General features: G+C 35.8%; 1 protein-coding gene across 1 annotated transcript in view; it reads right to left on the bottom strand.

Moving 5' to 3' along the window:
• Positions 1–1,783: 1,783 nt before the first annotated feature.
• FGF10 (fibroblast growth factor 10) overlaps positions 1,784–21,267 on the bottom strand; it is an 80,863-nt gene continuing 61,379 nt past the window's right edge. Inside the window, exons 3-4 of the mRNA XM_087867901.1 lie at positions 8,268–8,371; positions 1,784–4,686 (exon numbers count right to left, since the gene is read on the bottom strand). Coding sequence (XP_087724027.1) covers positions 4,489–4,686; positions 8,268–8,371 — 302 coding nt within the window. The 3' untranslated portion in view covers positions 1,784–4,488. The remainder of the gene's footprint in view (positions 4,687–8,267; positions 8,372–21,267) is intronic.

Raw genomic sequence — 21,267 nt, 5'->3', positions numbered from 1 at the left:
GGAAATATTCATTATTGGCCACTTAGGAATGAGACCAATTCCTTTGATCTCACTAGTTCAATCATGATTATTCCATCTTAACTAATACATGGTGTTTGTAAAGGTGTTTTCAGTAGATTATTCACTTGCAGGGGCATTTTGCGTTTTATTCTAATCAGCCAAAAACAGAAATGCATGTTATAAAGTTTTCTTTTGTCTCATAGTGAATGTATACAAGACATAGTAAAAGACATAAAGCAGATTTTTTTTTCTTTCTTTTTATTCTACATTTAAAAAAATGAATGGCATTTGAGTTGCAGATTTTTTCTACTTGTTGATAAACTTGAAAATACTGGTGCATACTTTTGAGGTAAAGAAATACTTTTGATGTCATTATGGTTATAGGTTGATATTTAGTAGGATTACCTTTTGATTTAGTGAAAGCTTGCATTCATCTCAATTATTATTCCATAAAGTTTGCAGAATTATAGTGATCCTGGCTACAGTCAGGGCCCTTCTCTTGGCTTTAAAACAAAATAAAACAGAACAAATGCAATCTTTCCCTTATAAAAAATGCACAAAAGGAAAACATCTTGAGATGTCTCTGATTTGAACAAATTAGGAGTAGGCTAATTAGAATTAGCGAAAAAGGTAAGACTAAATGATATGTGTTTTGAAAAAGGTATGTGTTGAAGTCGGTGGTCTCATTTACATAGGTATAACTAAGAACTGTATCTGTTTTTACATCTGTCCAGCACTGCCCCTCCCTTGGTACACTGTTCTTTCTTCCAGTTGCGTGGGCTGCCAGATTGGGATGCTGTCCAGGTCTGGCCAATAACAGTCACGCCCAGGATGTTTCCATTTGGGGATCTTGAGAGAAAGGTTTTGGGTTTTAGAGTAGGAAAAATGTAAATTGGTAGCAAGCAGTAGCCGTGCAAATAAAGCCAGTGTGAGGTAAGAGGAAATGAGTGCTGGGAGGAGGCGGAGTTTAGTTGCTTCGTGACCCATTTTTGGTGGAACACAGACCTGCCCATTTCTTTCCAGTATCCTTCCAAAATACTCCTCTTTTTTCTTAACTGCTTTGTGTAAGTTGCAAAAGTCCTTTTGAGTGAAATAGTTAAGAATTCTTAATCAACATGGTATTTGCATTAAATGGGTTACTTCTAATGCACTAGGTATTGTAAGTATTTCATGGTTTCCTACAGATATTTTTATTTAAACAAAGTTTGGACCAGCTAGAGCCTTCACTGATAAGGAAAAGGTAAATTTTATTTTTGCTGAATAATCATAAATCCTGAATTAACAGCATCCAAATTATTGGAACTGTGCAACATTAATGCTGATCAGTTTAGATAGTGCCCATAACCTGGCTTGGGCCCTGGACCCAGCTTGCATAACTATATACTTTGCTCTCTCTACTTTTCAAATCAAATTCATTGGACTACTCTCTCCCCTTGAAATCAGAGTTTGCAGCCTCCTGGCTTTCCTCCAAAAGTCTTTCATTGTTTCACAAGCCATCCTTGTTTTCAATTCATCCTTCTTTATCCACTGTGTAAACTAGGTGGACCTGAATACTTAGGAAAAATCTAAAGCATTTGGTTGTTATTAGAGTAAGGATAGCTGACTCACACATGTAAAGCATTAAAGAAAACTTACAAATGTTTGAGTGATTTTTTTCTCTTTTGTTGTTGTTTGGGACTGTGGGGCATTTAACCACATCCTGCCATGCATAGAACACTTGCACTTCTCTTTTTATTACCAGGTATAGTTAGGTATAGGCTAATAAAACAAACAAGGAAAATACTTTTATTTTCTTTTCCCAGCATTTTTATTGATTTATTTAAATGTAACATACTATACACTGTTCAGCCTTTTGGGAGGTAGGAGGAGGGAGAGATTCTATATCTTTATGAGGAGTCTCTTCGGAACCAGCACTCAGATAGACACACATTTGTGGCTGACACACCATGACATCATGGCCAGGGGCCACACTTCCCGCAGAGGTTGAGCTCCCAAAATCGTGATGATTTTTTTTTTAACATACAGTATTCAGGGCTGGAAGTGCTTTTCTTCAGTAGCACAATCCAGCTGCAAAGGGGACCAGAATTCTATCTCAATATCAAGCAAAGATGCTGTTTTTAAATGCAGGAGAATCTCCTTACCAAACTGTTTCTGTCCTTATCTCTGTGTGTGTGTGTGTGTATGGTGTGGGGGGGGGGGCGGTGAAGGAGATGTTTTCTATTTTTGGCTTCTGCAAGCTTTGATATATTTTGCTAGAAGCTGTTTTAGTGTTTGGAGTCCGATAATGATGCCTGTTTACACATAGTCTCCTTGGTAATCTAAATGGCTATGTGAAATACGAATCCAGTTTGTGCCCTGTTTGCTGTTTGTGCAGTCATCTAATCCTGTATTTGTCTCACCAAACATTTAATTTTGGTTTTGGGTGGTCTGTGTTCATGTGTCAGGTGCAATTATTATTTTAAAATAAAAGAACAAAGATAATCTAGTTCTGATAGCAATATGTTACATTATAGGCCTCAGACTCAGTTACCAATTACATTTTCACATACAGATTCCAACCACAAAAATTAAACATTTTTAGAATCTGATTTGTTAAGAAGCAAGTTGGAAGCCAAATGCCATGAAATGCAACTTTAGCCATAAGCCAAAACTCTCTGCCTCAAGTGCATATCTTTTGAAATCCCAACTTTTTTAAGGAATGAAGAAAATAAGACCTTTTATGGGATGACTTTATGGGAAAGTTTCTTAATAAAACTAATTCTTAAATAAGAGATTAACTGGAAGTGCTGGTTAAGCATTGACACAAGTTATAGGAGAAGATCACAAAACACCAGCCTTTCTAGAGGTTAAACTTTAGTAAAAAGACACATTTAGTGAGTCTTTCCCTTATACCAAAATACTGTGTCCAAAAGATAAAAATAAACAGACCTTTTCAAAACAAGAAATATGAAGATAAAACTGCAGCATCAATATAATCTTATAGTTATCACTTAAAGTAGTTAAAACAAATAGTATTTTTCTACACTTTTTAAAAAAATCACTACAGACACTGCAAATAAGGCTTATGTATTTATTTACTGGAATACAATGTGATGATGACTGGTATACTCTTATGTATTGTTTTCTATACCTGCTCTAACAAAATGAATTTTGATATGGTTACATGATGGAATCTTCCAAAGCTCTTTAAATTGACAGAAAATAAGTTTTATTTGGTTTTGTAAAGACTAGATCATACAGCTCGAACAGGTTTCAGTATATGGTTACACATATACCAGGATATATTTGCTCAGTTTAAGCCCCTGGGAGAGTTACACTTCAGAGTCCTTGATAATTCCTTTGGGGGAGATGCACTATGTGGGACTTATAAAGGATTCTTATATATGCAGACAGCCTCTTCATCACTTACCGCTGTGACATATGGCAAAAAATAGTTGGTAAATAATGAGGCTGGGCTACTAAAATTTATTTAACAGTTTTCCTTCTTTTAGTATATTCTTGGAGCCCCATTGGTGTATTGAAAGAGAAGAATTTGGCCTTCTGGTCCCTTTCTTATGAAAGGAAGCCCTAGGAGTGATAGATGTTTTGAAACGATGGCAGGTATCTCTCATCAAGCACTGTCATATTTATTGTTGATGGTTCTTATTGCAAAAGTGATTTTAAGTTAACTGATAGCACATGGGGCTCTCACCCTGCTTCCCTATCTCCTCTCCTGTTCTTGAAGTGTTTGCCAAGTTTTAAAAACACTTTGTCATGAACATGCATGTGGTGTGCTGAAGAAAAAGAAAAGGTAAATCAGAGGGCAGCTGCTGAGGATACTCTTTAAAACCCCAAAAGATATTTAACATCCTATTAAATAAATAACTTAGAACGAAATAGAAAGGGATGAAGGCAGAATGCACAAGCATACCATACAATTTGTTGTGTTAGAACAGTTTTACACTAACATGTTTACATTTTTTAAATCTTATCCAACTCTTCCATGATGCCACGCCCACAGCGCCTTCGGTTGTGCATATGATGTGACCCAAGTGCTTTCCAGTAAATGCTTGCATGTCTTACTGCTCATTGAATCATCAGGCTTGCATGAGCAATGAAAGTCTTTGATATGAGTTCGTATTCCATAAATAACTTTCCCAAAGATCATTCAATAGATTGTTCCATGTCCCTTAAGTTCTATCTCAGAGGTTAGAAAACAAGAATAGAAACAAAAACTTCACCAAAAACCCAGCCACTTGGTTGTTCACTTAGGACTAACTTTCATCCCATTTAATCTGCCTGTATCTCGATTATAAGGCATGACACAACTAATTAAAAGAACATCATATGTCAGCAGTGAGTACAAAACCTTCAAAGACTTCCTTTCTTTCAAGCAAGCAGACGTCTGCAATATGTCTCTGCCTTTGAGCTACTGTCTTCATGAAGAATTCCAACTAGTCCTGGCAAAAGAACCTTTGGTTCTACTGCAGCCACGAGCATTGCCTTCCTCTACGAGTGTACCACCATTGGAAGAAAATGCGCTGAGGTGTTTTTCCTTCGTGTTTTCTGTCCTCTCCTGGGAGCTCCTTTTCCATTCAATGCCACGTACATTTGCCTCCCATTGTGCTGCCAGTTAAAGGATGCATATGTGTTATATCCATTTTCCTCTATCCTCTCCTTCAGCTTACAGTCATTGTTAAATTCTTTCTGCAAGGGAAAAATAAAATCTTTTATTCCTGTGATGATGATACTTACTTCCATTTGACACAAACCATCCAGAGAACTCCAGTTCAAGAGTTTCCTTTGCTGTTGCCATTTGTACGTAAGTTGTGCCCTTCAACAGAAGAGTCAACAACAGAAGAGGAAACTCGTAGCCACAAAATAGATTCTGTGTTTGAGGGCTCATGATTCATTTTAATTGATCATCATAACCACAAGTTAGGGCCCTTTTAAAAAGCTGGTGTGTTTTGAATATGACATGGCTTAAGTGTCTAGATTGATGTCAAGAAGTAAACATTCCACTAACAGTATTTGTGATGATCCAATGATAAAGAATAGTGTTATAATCCTTTTTTTTCCCCCAGAGTAATGACCAGGGGTCTCATGGGAAAAACAGAATTACAGAAAAAAACATGGGCTTATCAAGTTTGCAAACTTTACCTATAAATCCATGATAAATGCACCCATATTGGTAAGAAAGCAGATCATATTGCAAAATCATAATGGTTCTAGATAACCAAGAGGCCAGGGAAGGGTAGGGGGATGTCTTCCTTTTTTACAAATACTAGATTTCTCCATTTTGTAGATTACATACAATTATCCATAACTTTGAATTTTAATAGATTTACTCTGAGGTCTAGAAATGATTGAGAACTAGGACATGGAATGCCTTGCTTTGTGAATTATCATATCAAAGAAATTACAAACATGGTGACTATCAGTGCCTTTATTGTTTAAACCTGAGACTTTGATCCTGGAAAATTCCACTCTATAGCCATAGTCCTTTGGCTTTGTTTCAGGTGGCCATGTGTTTTTAAGGTGGTCTTTGGGACAAGAATTGATGTTTCCTTCCTTCCATAAATCCAGTATCTCACTCTGGAGTTACCGATGAAGAGTAACCGCTAATCTTAAAACTCTGGCTTTAGAAATGTCCCTCTTCTCTTATATCCACACTAAAGCAGATATAAAGCTAAGGAATAGGGGCTTTTGCTCTTCTGGTTCTACCTTTTCCAATCCAAACCAAGGGTATTGTAGGCATCTTTCAGTTGGCCTCTTCTGGGCAGTTCAAATATTTTTCTCACCTTGGGATTTAATTTTTTTTTTTTTTTTTACTGAATTCTCAATATCCTGAAAGTGTGTATTTTTAAGTGTCTCGGTTTCTGTGAACTAGATCATCATTTTGAACATTATCAGAACCATCAAAAACATAGTTTGTCTAAAACTATATGGCTTCAAAGGAGAGATGATTTTTTACATGAATTATATTCATTCTAATAAAGGGGGTACAGTTTAGAGACCATGGGAGGATTGGGGCTTTTTGAGATATTTTATATTTGCAACAGAGCTGTATATAGAAAAGTAGCAGTGGATACTTACTTTTCCTCCCCATAATAAATTTATAGAACAATGTCTCTTTTTTTAAGATGTATTTATTGATTTGAGAGAGAGAGCGTGAGAGCTCATGTATGAGTAGGCATGGGGGCAAAGGGAGGGGATGAGAGAGAGAATCTCAAGCAGACTCCCACTGAGTGCAGAGCCTGATGCCAAGCTTGATCTCATTACCCTGAGATCATGACCTGATTTGAAAACAAGAGTCATTTGCTCAACTGACTGAACCACCCAGGTGCCCCTAGAACAATGTCTCTTAAAGTGAGGTACACCTATAGCAGACTCCTAATCGCAGATATTTTTTTTTATATATATTTACATCTTAGCTCAAATGTATCAGAATCTCTGGAGGAGGGACCTAGAAATCTATGTGTTTACAGCATTTAGGTGAATCACAAGTAAGAAAGTTTAAAAAAAAAAAAAGGTCTTGGGGCTCTGCTCTGGATGGATCTGAGTGCTGAGTATATAGTGTGGGACAAGGCAGCCCCTGTCCAGCTTAAGCTCACAATATATTGGGGGAAGACAGTCAACAATAAACACATTCATGAGAGAATTTCTGATAAATCTCATCACAGGTAACTAAAAGGGGGGTGTTATGATAGAAAGCAATGGGCATCTAGTTTAGATACAGAAATGGGATGAAATAATTCACGCATTGTAGAGTTCAACAAGAAGCATAGGCTCAGTGTTTGAGCTGTTTTGGGATAGAAGAAAAAGCTTATTAAATATTTGTATGACGCTGTTCATTTCAGAATTCTCCATTTCTTCCTGATGTCACTTTTTTTAAAGAGTATTCTTTATCAATTAAAAGTTATTTCAATTTTTTTGCAATTAAAATTGTTTACCTTTTTTCTCTCATTCTAAATTTGTGTGATCTGGCTTTACTTTAAAGCTTTAGTTTTGACTAAGTGTATTAGTATTTCTGCAAAGAATATGAATCGGGTCCTCTTACCCAGTGATTCTGGTAATAGTAGATTAAGGAGAGATTCAGGCATGTTTGTTCAAGTAAATAAATAAAAAATGCCTCAAAAGTGATTATGCTGTAAACCTCTGAATGGTACCACTTTTTAAAATGGCCCATTACTCTTCTGGGCTCATGAGCAGAACTGTGCATAATGGAAAATTTTAAATTCCTTTAACTACCTCCCTCCTCCTGACACGCAAAAGGCAGTTACCCTAGACAAAGGAATTGGCCCACAGTGCGCGTGCCCAGCTCCCCAGTTAGGAGTGGACCTGATACAATGAAATACAAAACTATTCTGTAATCAGACCAGTGGCTCCTTATTTATTTATTTATTTTTATTATGTTATGTTAGTCATACAGTACATCATTAACTTTTGATATAGTATTCCATGATTCATTGTTTGCTTAAGTTTGGTTATCAAAGTGTTGGATCAGGAACACCTGGAACCTTGTTAGAAATGCAAATTCTTAGATCTTGTCACAGCTTTAATGTATCAAAAAATTTAGAAGTGTGTTTTAATCTTCCCAGTGATTGTGATCAAGTTTGAGAGCTGTTGGCTCTAGGCAGGCAGTGCAATTGTTCTTATGCTAATCAACAAAATAAGGTTATTTACACATGTTGAAGTGATATTCCTCAATACTTGCTATGAAACATAGAGAAGTATGTACCCAAAGCATTGGCTGGATACCAGCTGCATCAATGAATTAATGACTATTGTCTAGGTAAATAAAATTATGAAATTGACTGAAGGCACAGAAATGGTGGATTTCTTAATCTGCCTCCCCATCTCATATTTTAACAGAATACAAAATACCAAGCCCCTGTTTTATCTTCAGCTCTAAAACACACACAGTGTATGGTTTCCTACTCAATTTAAGATCTTTGTTTTCAATGATTCTTCTCCAAGTTGTCTGTAGCACCCGTGCCAATCTGACCAGATGCTTCCGTGAGAGTCTGACCCGTTAACAGTTCATAACATTGACTGACGAATGCCAGCAACAGCCTGTGTGGTAGACTGATGGGTGAACAACAGAGGAAATTACTGAGTTCCAAGAGCTGCTTTGCCAGCCCTGAAACTCTGGTGACCAGTCCACTGTGGCTCTGTTTACTAGCAATAGAATGATAACAAAGCTCTTCAATGTCTGAGGGAAACATTCCAAAACTCTGGTAATGATTTACTGCAGTGGACTTGGAAAACTAAAGCAGAATACTTACTGAGCCATAGAGTTTCCCCTTCTTGTTCATGGCTAAATAATAGTTGCTGTTAATGGCTTTGACGGCAACAACTCCGATTTCCACTGAAGTTATCTCTAGGATACCTAAAACATACAATAAAAAATTTTTTTAAAAAAAGCTAAACTTAAAGGGTCACATACATTAAGGTGAAAGAAAAAAACAGAAGAACTATTGAGTTTTAATTTCTGACAGTTCTAAAATTAGTAGGTTTAAAAAACTGGGGGCACCTGGGTGGCTCAGTCAGTTAAGCAGCGACTCTTGATTTCAGCTAAGGTCATGATCTCAGGGTGGTGAGATCGAGCCCCATGTCAGGCTCTGCACTCAGTGGGGAGTTTGCTTGAGAGTTTCTTTCTCCTTCTCCCTCTTCCCCTTCCCCCCATTCTCTCTCTCTCTTTCAAATAAGTAAATCTTTAAAAAAATTCTAAAAAATTAAAAATTGGAAAAAAAAAAAAAAGCAAATCTCTTTCGATGTGCCTAAAAACCCAGCAAGTATATTGAAACAAGTAATAAGTCTTGAAAAGAATTCTCTTATATTTTACTCTGAGCATATAAGGAAAAATATTGTTTTAATTAAAACGCTTCCTTTGCTAACTCTGCATTTTCAACCCCATAAATATTGAAATAACTCTGTCTTAGCCTAGATTACACAAAAACTTATCAGAGCACACATCTGTACTATGGTACTAAATTAAATCCATAGCATATGTCAATAATATGTCAGATTTGCCTCAATCTGTAAAAACAGTGGTAAACTATTTCTCCTTTGTAGGACACTTAGATAAACTAAATCTCTTGGCTACATTTAACTGATAAATTCGGTTTTGGAAAATGTGTTGACATTCTGCGATACAGAAAGACTAATCCCAACATCCACATTGTCTTTAAAATAGCAAAATCACTGCTCTGGGTTGGGAGAATATCCAGTATCCATCAGCATTTTTAAAGCCTTTTTTTCCCTAGAAAAAATGGAAACCTGAGGGAATTTGTAACTGATAGACAAGAGAACTGTTTCCCTAATGCACATGTTTTTGTTGGTACATCTAAAGGTAATTTTCTCTGAAAGGTCTGTAGGTAACTCTAGGGAAAGCATTCAGTACTTTACCTTGTCTTCAAGATACAAACAAATACATCTATTTATTTACATATTTAAAAATACTTTCTTGAGTTTATTTCTTTAATTCTCACAACAGTCCTCGAAGAAGGTATTGCTATTCTTAATTACAGATGAAAAACAGAGGATATGAGATTATATAACTCACACATAAGATGCTAAAGTGACAGAGGCCAGTAATGATGGATCCAACACCTAAGCTTCCAGCTTTCAGACTGTTCTGCTCTCTATCTCTGACTATTTGCCTCTCCATCCTATCTCCCCACCCTTTCCCATTCTCCCAATGGGATCCTGTTGGAAAACTATCTGACAAAATGACACATCAAGATAATAGTCTTTAACAGGCATGCCACAGAGGAAAATGTCAAAGTATCAAGGAGGGGAATCTAATATGTTTTATGTCACAAGCAGAAGGTACAGAGCAAGTCAGGAGGTTGAAATCTTGGACAAAATATTTAGGACAGTATTTACTTTGCCTAAGAAACAAGCACTGTCAGTAAATTGCAAGCTGTTACCTATGTATGCTTTTGTAACCAAAAATTGTTAGGATGAAAAGATTGAAGGATGATTTTAGCAAAAAATAAAGCAGGATTTTTGAAGGTAACAAAAGGAAAAACATGATACAAATGTTGCTAAATCTTTGACCAATCATTTCTGAGAGTGCATTGCACATGATATATCATATTTAGGTTGAAAACTCCTGGGTTTTTCTGCTTTGCACAAAATAGGAACTCAAGATTCAAAGAATTCATCAATCAATTAACCATTTTCCCACCCAGCAACCAGTTAAGACTAGTGTGAAAAAGTTCACTATGCTTCAAAATAGAAAGTGGGAAGACCTAGATGATTTTAGGTTTTTTCAGATTCTGAAAAGAATTTTTTGGGTATGTCAGTAAAGTATAATATGATAATTTCGTGGTAATGAACAATGACTGTCTTTATTATAAACATCTGTTACTGTGAAAGTAACTTTCTGAGGGGCTCAGTGTAGAGGACTTGTTCATTTTTTTTTATAAAGAATCTCTCCTGTGTTCTCTGTTATTTGGGTTAGGGTTACTGTAAAGATGATCAAGTTTGCTTATAAAAGTATTTTTGAAAAAGAGGACCAGAATTTTACTTGATGTTTGTTGGACTAATAACTTAGCATTCTATATTTGTGTATTTTGATGCAAAATTAAATTCCAACTGAAAGATGACCTAGGGGAAAGTAAGTGAAAGGAATACAGATTTCTCTGTATTTCTTACAGTTTTTGTGAATCTACAATTATATCAAAAGTTATAAAGTACTGTTTTGTTACTCGAAGAAACTAACACCTGAAGATTATATCATTAATGAAAGGGAACATAAATTCTATTTCTCTTTCATGTAAGTCAGATTTTTTTCTAAATTTGAAAACGTATTCTTGTAGTGAAATTCTATTACTTACATGAGGTTTTAACCACATCAGTTTTGATGTCTCTTAAAAGATGAATATGCCAGCTGGTATTCTAAATCTATTTAAGAGCTTTTGGACAGTTTAATTCAAACACATAGGAAGACCTATGGGGAAAAGGGCACTCTTTTAGGAAATGGAAACATAAAGCCAAGTAAGTTACGGCTTTCCTTGAGCAAAATCTATGCTGTATTGGGAGTAAAAGACAAATACACAGAGAATTACAATAAAACATATTAAGTGATAGTAAGAGCTAAAATAGAAAACAAAAGAGGCAAAAATAAAAGTAGTTCATATTGGCTGGGGCTCCAAGGTGGAGTTACTATTTGGACATGAGACTTGAATTGGGTTTTGAAGGTTGAATAAGAAGCATCTAGGGGAGAGATGAACAAAAGCATTAAGGTGAAACAGTCCGTGTTTTCAGAAAAATCATGTTTGATTTACCAACTAGGGAACAAGGAACAAGGCCGGAAATCATGAGAAGTGAGGTTAGGGAGTTAAGTAAGACTCAAAGTATCGACCATCTTGTATGGACTCCTAGAATTTTGACAAATAGGAAGTATTTTATCTAAAAATATATAACTTTAAAAAAATATGAGAAAAGGCCAATGTTTGGCAAATTTATTTTAAGTAAATAATAGCAATCTGTAAAATTTATTTTGAATTATCTTTGACATTACAAGTGATTGCAAAATAAATCAGCTCCTGTTAATGGGCACATTCCACCATAGTAATGGGGAGGATTTTGCAAACTGATGAAATCCAAGTGGAAATAACCTAGAAGTCACAATTTTCATGTAAATCATCTTTTCTTTTAACTTGCCAAGGCATGAGTTATGTTTTGATGAATCATTGAGTAGTTAATCTGAGGAGGGCCATTCACAAGTTTCTTTCCCAGTTTATGCTTCTCATCCTTCTCCAGAAGAGAAGCATCTGACCCATTTTCTCCCTAGCAATCACACTGGATCAAGAATACTTCTCTTTTTGGGCTAGTAGAATAAACCTATTGGCCAGCATGATAACTTTTTCCTTAAACATTTTTTAATGGATACAACATGAGAAAGTAAAAGGCAAGTAAAATTTTAATACAATGGACATAAACAAGGGGAAAACTAGATGTAAAAAACAAATGCAAAATCCCATCATCCTCTCCTAAATAAATAGAACATGAATATATAAAGAAATCCCACAGATTCTTTGAGTAAATTAATTTGACTAATATGTATTAAGCACCAATGTGTAGGGTTTGTGTTAGATCTTACTACAGAGGATGCGAAGACAAAGAAGACTTAGTCCTTGAAGGAGTTTTAAAACTGGGTAGAATAAGGACATATATAATTAAAGTAATTACAATACAAAGAAAATATTTTAAGAGGTACATGAGAGATAAAATACATTGTCTTGGTTTTAAATAGTAAAGTTGTTGTCCTGAAGAAGATGGTTGATGTTTGAGGTGAATCTTTCAGGGGTAGGATTTTAGTAGGTCAGAATTTGAAAAGTTGAGAGGAATAGTCTATGCAGAGAAAAATGAACAAGTAAAGAAAGGCATGGAGAGAAAAGGATTCGGTGTGTATTTGAGCTGTGGTTGGCTCTCCCCACCAATCGTACTTCGTGGGGACCGCTCAGTAAAAGTACAGACTGTACTTCATTGAGCAGCAGTGGTGCTGTCCTGGGTGAGGAATGTACTTTTCAAAAACTTTGTTGTGAAACTTGGAAGGAGCTCAATAAAGGTCAGAGCCTCTTGAATTCAGAATCAGTCACGTCTATTATTTTGCTCTAAATATTTTACTCAAAATTATAATGGTATATAGTTTGATAGTTTTAGTTGGTGTCCTGAAACATATTATGATTAGTATAATGTAATACACAAATCCTAACTTCTCTAAACTAAACCTCTTTCTCATGAGTTGTTGTCAAGTGTCCCACATAGGTTATGTTATATTATATCCTAACATAAAAAAGCCTGTAGAACTCCCCAGAGTTGTTATCACATTTACACTGTACACCTCAGAGATTATGTGGCCATACTCTAGAGTGTGGGGCTAAATGGCTCCAAATGTGGTCTTGAAAATCACCATAGATCATACCTCTTTAAGGGTGTATCTTTCTCAAAGAGCCATACCAATGTGGTCTTCTTCTTCTACATACATACATAGTTCATAATATGTGCTCAATATATTTTTATTGGATAAATTATTTTATTGAATGAATCAATAAGTGATCAGTCCAAGAAAACTCAGTATTATTTAAATATAGAATTTTTATAATTCTTTTTTTTTTAAAGATTTTTACTTTATTTGAGAGTGAGAGAGACCGAACACAAGCAGGCAGAGGGGCAGAGGGATAGGGAGAAGTAGGCTCCCTGCTGAGCAGGGAGCCCAACATGGGGCTTGATCCCAGGACCCCGGGATCATGACCTGAGCTGAAGGCAGATGCTTAACTGACTGAGCCACGCAGGCACCCCCAGAATTTTTTTTCTTTTGATAGTATGGTCAAATTTGTAAAAGCTTGAGATAATAATTGTACATTCAAATAAAATGAAAATGAAAGTAAAAGGAAATGCCCAAATGAACATACTTTAAAGGAAAAGTCAGTGAATTACAAAATATAAAGATTTGTTATTGATAGGCAATTATAAATCTGAAACTCCTTTAAATTTTCTAAATAATATATGTATATCTCTTCAACTATTCATTATTAAAATTGTGAGAAAAGAGATCTCAAACATGGATCAGAAAGCCTATCTAGAGTGTGAGGTCTCAAGGCAACATTCTTGGTTAAGGAAGGAAAGCACCATCTGGGGTAAGTCGAATTTAAAGACAGTAATAGCACAAAAATAAAGAATGACACAGAGTGACTGTCATGTATCATATACTTTAATATTCATATCTGAGCCTCACAAACTATATTAGGCAAGCATTATGCTCTACACATGTTGAAATTGGGCCTTGGAGAAAGTAAATAAATTGGTGAACATACATTCACCTAGGGTATGGTAGATTTGGTATATGGATTCAAGGCCTATTCTCTTTCCACTAAATCAGGCTTTGTTGAACAAAGTTGAATATAGCAAAATAAAAAAAGGCAATGATAAAGACTGTTTTACCTATTTTGAATACTTCTCCATATTATAGCAAGCACTTGATTTTTAGATTTCAAAAGTATTTTAGAGAAGCATACTGATTAATCAACACAAAGCAATTAATTTCCATATAGATTAATTTTCTAGGTGACTAAAGTTTTAGAGCTCTTGGACGTTATTTATTTAAAAAATAGTTTGGCACCTTCGTCTCCAAGTTCATTCACTTCCTTGTTCATATCTGGAGATTACTAATAAGAATTTAATGTTTTTCTTGATGACTCACGGACATCAACATTATCTCTAATGACTTTCTCTACTGTGAAGTAGAATGCTCTGAAGAGCTTCTGAGTACCTCCATTAAAATAAGCTGATGAGTTAATATGAAATCTGGTTAGAATTGAGTCAAAATTATGGACAAGGCTTGGCGGTGTTTTTTCCTGAGTATAGGATATAAGGCTTTGTGTAGAAATCTTAGCTCTTTTTGATAGGTTCTCCAGAGAGTGACATTCTACACAAATGTAGTGCAAAATTCTGGGGAAACAAAAATATTTAGGTTTTTGTCTAGAACAAGCTACATTAGTTTTATCTTTTATATCTCTAGTAAAACCTGTTGTAATTCTCCTATGTTGTAAAAATTGTGATAACTTGCAAACGATCTAATGGGATATAATTTTCCTTCATAAATACTGGTATGGAAAAAATTACACAGCAATTATTATTTCAGCTGGTAGTTCACTGATACCCTTGAATTTGTTGAAAACATGATTCCACTCATGATTTTTGACAGTGAAATGCTACTTTACATCTAGGAAGTCCAATAGATTGTAGGTTTATAAGATCATGTCCAGAAAAAGTATATAGCAGTTTTCAATACCTAAATAATAATTAAGAATATTTCAAATAATGTTTTCATTTCTCTTTAATGTGAAACAGTTAAATTAATCAAAGCCTCAACACATTATGTGAACTGCTGAACTCTCACAGAGCACAAAGGATCTCCCTGAACACTATGCTAAGAGTCTTTACCAAACTTAAACTATCTTCTACCTGCACTAGGCTGTGTCCCTAAAGGTGACCTTAGGTCCCATGCTGAGTCTTAAGAAAATGCAATCCTGTCCAATTGCAAATTATACATTGTCCCAACCCACCTTCCCAAACCATTTTCAGTAATTCCCTACCTACTCCCTTCTGTAAATTTCACTTCCACAGTCTCTCATCTCTTTTTTTAAAATCACCTTTTCCATTTTCCAGTAATCCCTCTTTGTTTTCCCTTAATAGCCTCAGTCACCGTTGTCTTAGTTGGAGTTGAGCTCAATTAATATTGTAGTTTCTCTCCCTTACTGCAATAGTTTGTCTTATCACCTTTAAGAAGCATCTGGTGCTGTTTGTTTGCTGGACAATTACATGAGCTCAAAAAATATCACAGAGATTTTGAAGTAGAAAACTGTCACCAAATTCATAGGTAGCATGTGCCCAGCAAAATAGTCCATGAGTGGTGAAAGCAAAAAAAGGAAGAAGAGAATGGGTTTTTGAAGACTGACTGCAAGAGGAGAGCACATTGCTGAGGGGTAACAGAACTATGGTAGTATCTCTTAGCTTAAGCAGACCTGTTATGGATTGCATATTTGCTTGACCTTCAACAATTTCAAAAAACTTTAAGTTCACTGTCTTGAAAGATGTCAAAATGTATCTAATTGCTGTATATTGGTAGTGACTGGACGCAGCATTTGTGATATTAATTTTTTGTATTATCTACTTATTTTCCCATTTCATTTCTCTCCACCCTGCCCCCCAGCATCTGTCTCCCAGGCATGCGTGCACACGTGCGTGTGCAAATACACACATACACACACAAGGCAGCTAATAATTTCATGGACACATATGCACACACAAATTTTTAAAGGGAACATCAAAGTCATATTTTATGTGACAAAATTAATGGAGGAGTTTAGATGTAAATGAGAAGGAAATAGCTCGAGAAGAGCAGAAGAACTTGGTTTAACGTGTCAGCTCTGTTACTTAACCAGCTGTATGACCTTGAAAAGGTCATTTATAATTCCTGAGTCTTGGTTTCCTCGTTTGCAGATTGGGGCTATTTGTCTACAGCTCACAGGATTGCGTAGAATCTGGAACAGTGGCTACCAATAGGTATTTACTGTCTGCTGAATCAGGATGGTAGGGAGTTAGCCAATTTTTCATACCAGTGATTCTCAAACTTGAGCCTGTATCACAATCATCTGGAAGGTTTGTTTAAACACAGATTGCTGAGATTTTTGATTTAGGAGATCTGGGGTGGGGCCAGAGAATTTGAACTTCTAGCCATTTCCCAGGAAGTGCTGATTCTGCTGGTCCAGGGACCACACAGTGTTCTATACACTGTGATTCAGAGACGGAGCAGGACTTTGATATGAAAAAGCATCGACAGAAACATGTGCAGAGAACCAGAGCCACAAACAGGAATAGACACAAATAATGGTGGTAGCAGCTTAACATTAATGAGAAAATTTTAAAGAATGTGGAAAGAAGTGCTAGGTTTTTCTTTTGTCTATTTTTGATAGGTGTGGCACTCAACATCTGCCTAACTATAATTATGTGGATTTGGAATTTGTGTACAAATATACCTCATTTTTGTCTATAGGCAGTTTTTTTTTAAAGATTTGCAATAAGATTATCATAATCTTTATTTTCTTCCCCTCACTAAGAGTGTGGAATTGTTGTTTGAAACTTAAGTGCCTTCAGTTACTCCCTTAAGTACTTTACATGCTGGGGCTCCCGGGTGGCTCAGCCGTTAAGCGTCTGCCTTCGGCTCAGGTCATGATCCCAGGGTCCTGGGATCGAGCCCCTGCATCCGGCCCCCTACTCGGCAGGAAGCCTGATTCTCCCTCTCACACTCCCCTTGCTTGTGTTCCTTCTCTCGCTGTCTCTCTCTGTCAAACAAGTAAATTAAAAAAAGTATTTTATTTGCATTCTCAAGGGCAAATTGTGTTAACACTCTAAAATTAAGGGACCATGTGGTCCCTTTGGAGTTACACTCGATGGCCAAGAAATTGCTACAAATCAGTAGGGATAGTCACTTGATCCCATATTCTCCACCCAGAGTTAATGGCATATACTTGCTCTAGAACGATCTCACCACCTTTAAAAAGAGGACACCAGAGTGGGTAATCATTAATCTAGTTCTGGCCCACCTTGTACTATGTCAGACTCCAGATGCCCATTCACCATAATGCAACAGAGTGATTTAGTTTCTCCATCATCCCCAGTTCTTTCAGATACCCTTGACATTTAGAATTGCAGACAGAAACAGGACCTACATACGTTAGCAGAAAATTCTTACCATCTCTATATAAGAAGATAGATAATTTTCTCAATTTGCTAAAGACCAGAGTGACCTTTAACATTTTCAACTGGTGCTTCAAGGATAAATGCAGTCATTAGCTTGCCTTATTGAGGAATATAGTGGCAAATTCTAAAACATTTGTCAATTTAAGGCTATATTTAATTGACTGGTATTGTAATTTAACCATTGTCAATGACCTACCATGAAAAGTATCAGAAGCTAACAACACAATTTTCGGGACAGTAGTCTCAGTTGTAAATTAATTATTTAAGTGTGTTAAAGATTAATTTTCTACTGTATTTTTAATTGTAAATGGGATGTGACTCTGGAGTCTTCCATGTTGATCATTAGTCAACAAATATTTGCAGATGGTCATTTAATGTGTCTCTTCATGGCACTGTGCTAGATCAATAGATTTAGTAAACGTGACAATTTCTATTTTTTTCCCTCTCCAGAGATAGTCTTTTGTCCACTTTTTGAATTATTTCAGGAAATAGTTATCAACATTTTAATAGTGCCACATTTTCAAACATTACCTTCTGTGTTCTTAGGATATATTCACAATGAGACTTAGATTAGATGAGCTCGGGCATGTTCAGGGTGGCATGCCCATAGACAAGACATAAATTAAATGTAAGGATGAGGGTTTATTTGGAATTTTTGAGAATTGTCCACAGTGAGTGTTGATATAAATTTAACTAACTTGCGAATCAAGAAAAGATTGTATGGCTCACTTTGCATGAAGTAAAAACTTAGAAAAGCTTGTATGCCCCTAGAAATGGGAATCATACCCCTACTCCCAACCACCATCTATCTGAAAACAAACCAGAATGCTTATACGTTGAGTCATTTGCTGTGACCCAGGATAACTGACATTGGATCCCATTTGCAATGGGATAAATGGTAGGGAATAGCATAAAACAGAGGAGTTTAGAAAAGGAGGCTGAAGATACCCTCAGAAAAGCCCACTACAATTCATTTGAATGGTAAGAAGGCCATGGGTAAGGCTGAGAGTAGTTACTGAAATTATTTCTTCCTGAAAAGTAAACTTCGGTACCAGAAAATGTATTTGTATATATAGTCATAAAGCTATTTATAGTTTTGCCCATCTTTTCTCTATTTTTTTAGTAAAACCAATTCTTCAGGAAAAATTTTAGAAAATTAGAAATCCTAGTTTCTTGCCAGGGTGTCCTAGCCACACCCAACTTTGGTCCTATGTTATTATGCCTCCTGCATTTCACATTTGGGGAAAAAGCCTGATGGAATCCTCATGTGGCTTGTGTCTTCATTTGAGCCTTGGAGAAAAGGAAAGTCTGCCATTCTGTATAGGAAGGGTGTTAAATACTAACCATGTAAAAGTAAGGGACAATCACTGCAATGTTTTTGCTCTTGGAAAAATCTATGGAGAATACAAAATAGTGCTAGAAATGTGTTATGTTCTATTAAAGTCCACCAGCTTTCTCAAGTAGATCTACTATGATAAGGAGGTGTTGGCAGGAGTGTCAGTTGTAATACTTCCTCACCTCCCACCAAAAAAACCCTAAGTTATTATAGATTATTTTGAGAAATGTTCTGTGTTCAGTTAAAACTTCTGATCAGTCTAATTTAAAGCACAGACTTCAAAGCCTCAAAATCAACTAAAATTACTAAATAGGAAAACCTGGTCTCATTTTTTTTTTAATGATAAAAGTTTAGATCATTTAAGGCTTAAGAAAAATTTAGGGTTTAGTAAAATAGAGTCAGAGAAGAGCTTGGCAAAATCTAACCATTTTCTGGTTCATCTCTGATTCTCTTCTGTAGCTGATGACACTAGGAGATCTAGGGACGTCGAGGAACTTACCGGGCACCTCTAGGAGATTACTTAGGACTGAAATAGTCCGTGTTCTTTCTACCACACCATGAGGCTCCTGTAAACATTTACAAACTGTTGGCAGCCAGGCAAAAATTTCATATCTACTTAATGTTTTATAGACTAATTTATCTTGTTCATTACTCAGAAATAATTCATTCTAGTTGAGCTTGACCACTACATTTTATTTATAAAGAAAGAAAAACTTAAAAGCCAACAGAAAGGGTTGGAGAAATTACTTCATGGCATATTTCACTAAATGAGCACCATGTCAGTATAGATACTTCCCTTAAAGACATTCCTATAAAATGCCTACCACATTTACTAATGTTTTTATGAATTTCTATAATATAATTACATATAATTTAGACTATCTTTTCTCCTCAATTTAATGAAAAGAATAAAGTGGGTCAGTAGAACACATCTTGATGTTGGGTTTCTGGCAAGAAATAGTCTTTGTTGATGCATTGAAATGTTCACAAATTAGCTAAGCATGAACAGCCCTAAATAGTTTAAAATACTTAATGTAGAACAAGTTTTAGGATTCAAACTCAGGCTCATTTTGAACACATGTATGGTAAATTTTCTAAACTTTCAACATGGTATGAAATAATTTATAATTAGCTTCTTAACTCAAAGATTCTTTCCATCATTACTTAGATAGTGGGTAATTATAATACTAAGAAATATAAATACTACTATCAGTATATATATTTCTATTTAACGTGTGGAAAGACAATTCACCTGTATATATATACTGGCCAAACCAAAACATTTACCATATATGAAACTATATATTTCTGTAACTCATGATATTGGCAACGAGGAATTCTGGCTTCTGCTGAAAAGGGGGCTTAATCAAGATGGGAAGCTCATGGCCCTCTGGACTGAAGATTGCCAACTTTTGGCCGTACATCAAGGTTGAAGTGATTCTGTATCCCCAGAGTCCCTGGAACTGCCCTGCAATTGCCACAACACACAGCTGGCAAAGAAAACAGATCACTTGGGCTGGAAATAGAAGACAGCATCACACATTCATTTCAGATCACAAAGTAAAGGACATAGCCAGTATTTTGCAGAGCATATTGGAAGGAATACTTTCATAGAAATTAATGTAAAAGGTTTTCTTGGTGCTTAAAATTGGTATTTGGAGACAGCATAAAACCAAAGATTAAACCTCCATGTAAGAGTCTGACATTATAGCATAGACAACAACGGCAACAATAGAAAAGCAACATGGGAGAAGAGGAGATGTTCTAAGAACAGATGCTGTTACCTTAACTACATGTGGGATGGTGGAGGGTTGGGGGGGGATATTATTCCTTCTCTAGTGAGATGCAACTAAGGATTGATATTAGAACCCAGCACATATCCGTTATTGCTCTTTGTCATTATACATGAGAAATGGGATGCTATGTATGATTTTTAAACTCTTATTCAATAATTTTATTGTTCTCATTATATCTCGAGTTAATAGCTATCTATAAAGAAAATATTAGACAAGAAGAATTCTATTTGGCACGTTATATCTCTTTCCTCATGGTGGATGATGACCAAGAGTTATCTCAATATCACATCTTATTTAAAAACCAATGCTTAGTTTGGTTTAAAATAATATGCTCTTGGGGCACCTGGATGGTGCAGTGGGTTAAGCAACCAACTCTTGGTTTCCACCTGGGTTGTGATCTCAGGATCAGGAGACTGAGTCCTGCATGGAGCTCCACGCTCAGCATGGAGTCTGCTTAGGATTCTCTCTCCCTCTGCCTCCCCACTTGTGCTCTCTCTCTCAAATAAATAAATAAATCTTAAAAAAATTAAATAGTATGCTCTTGAGAAAGTGCACATATCTTTTAGGAGAAAACATTATCTATGTGATCCAAGTTTGAAAATAAAAACTTATGGATAAGGGAAGGTTATATGTAGGTGGTGGTCCCGAGTGATCAACAGGGACACTTTGAAAAGCTTAAAAAATGCAGAGAGTCAATTAAGTGGAGAAATATATATGTATATCTTAGACAAGTGTTATTTTATACTCATCTTCGTGCAAGTCTTAGTAAACTTCTGAATAAAACATGCTGAAAGTTTAGCATTTAAGACTAGAAGATAGGTTTCAACTACTATATACTTGAGTTCTTAAGTATATATAATTTCTGGGATCCAGATT

Source organism: Ursus americanus, chromosome 15 (assembly GCF_024610735.1).
Source record: "Ursus americanus isolate L20-20 chromosome 15, mUrsAme1.1.p, whole genome shotgun sequence".
NCBI classification, from domain to species: Eukaryota; Metazoa; Chordata; class Mammalia; order Carnivora; family Ursidae; genus Ursus; species Ursus americanus.
This window is presented reverse-complemented; position numbering and strand designations above follow the sequence as displayed.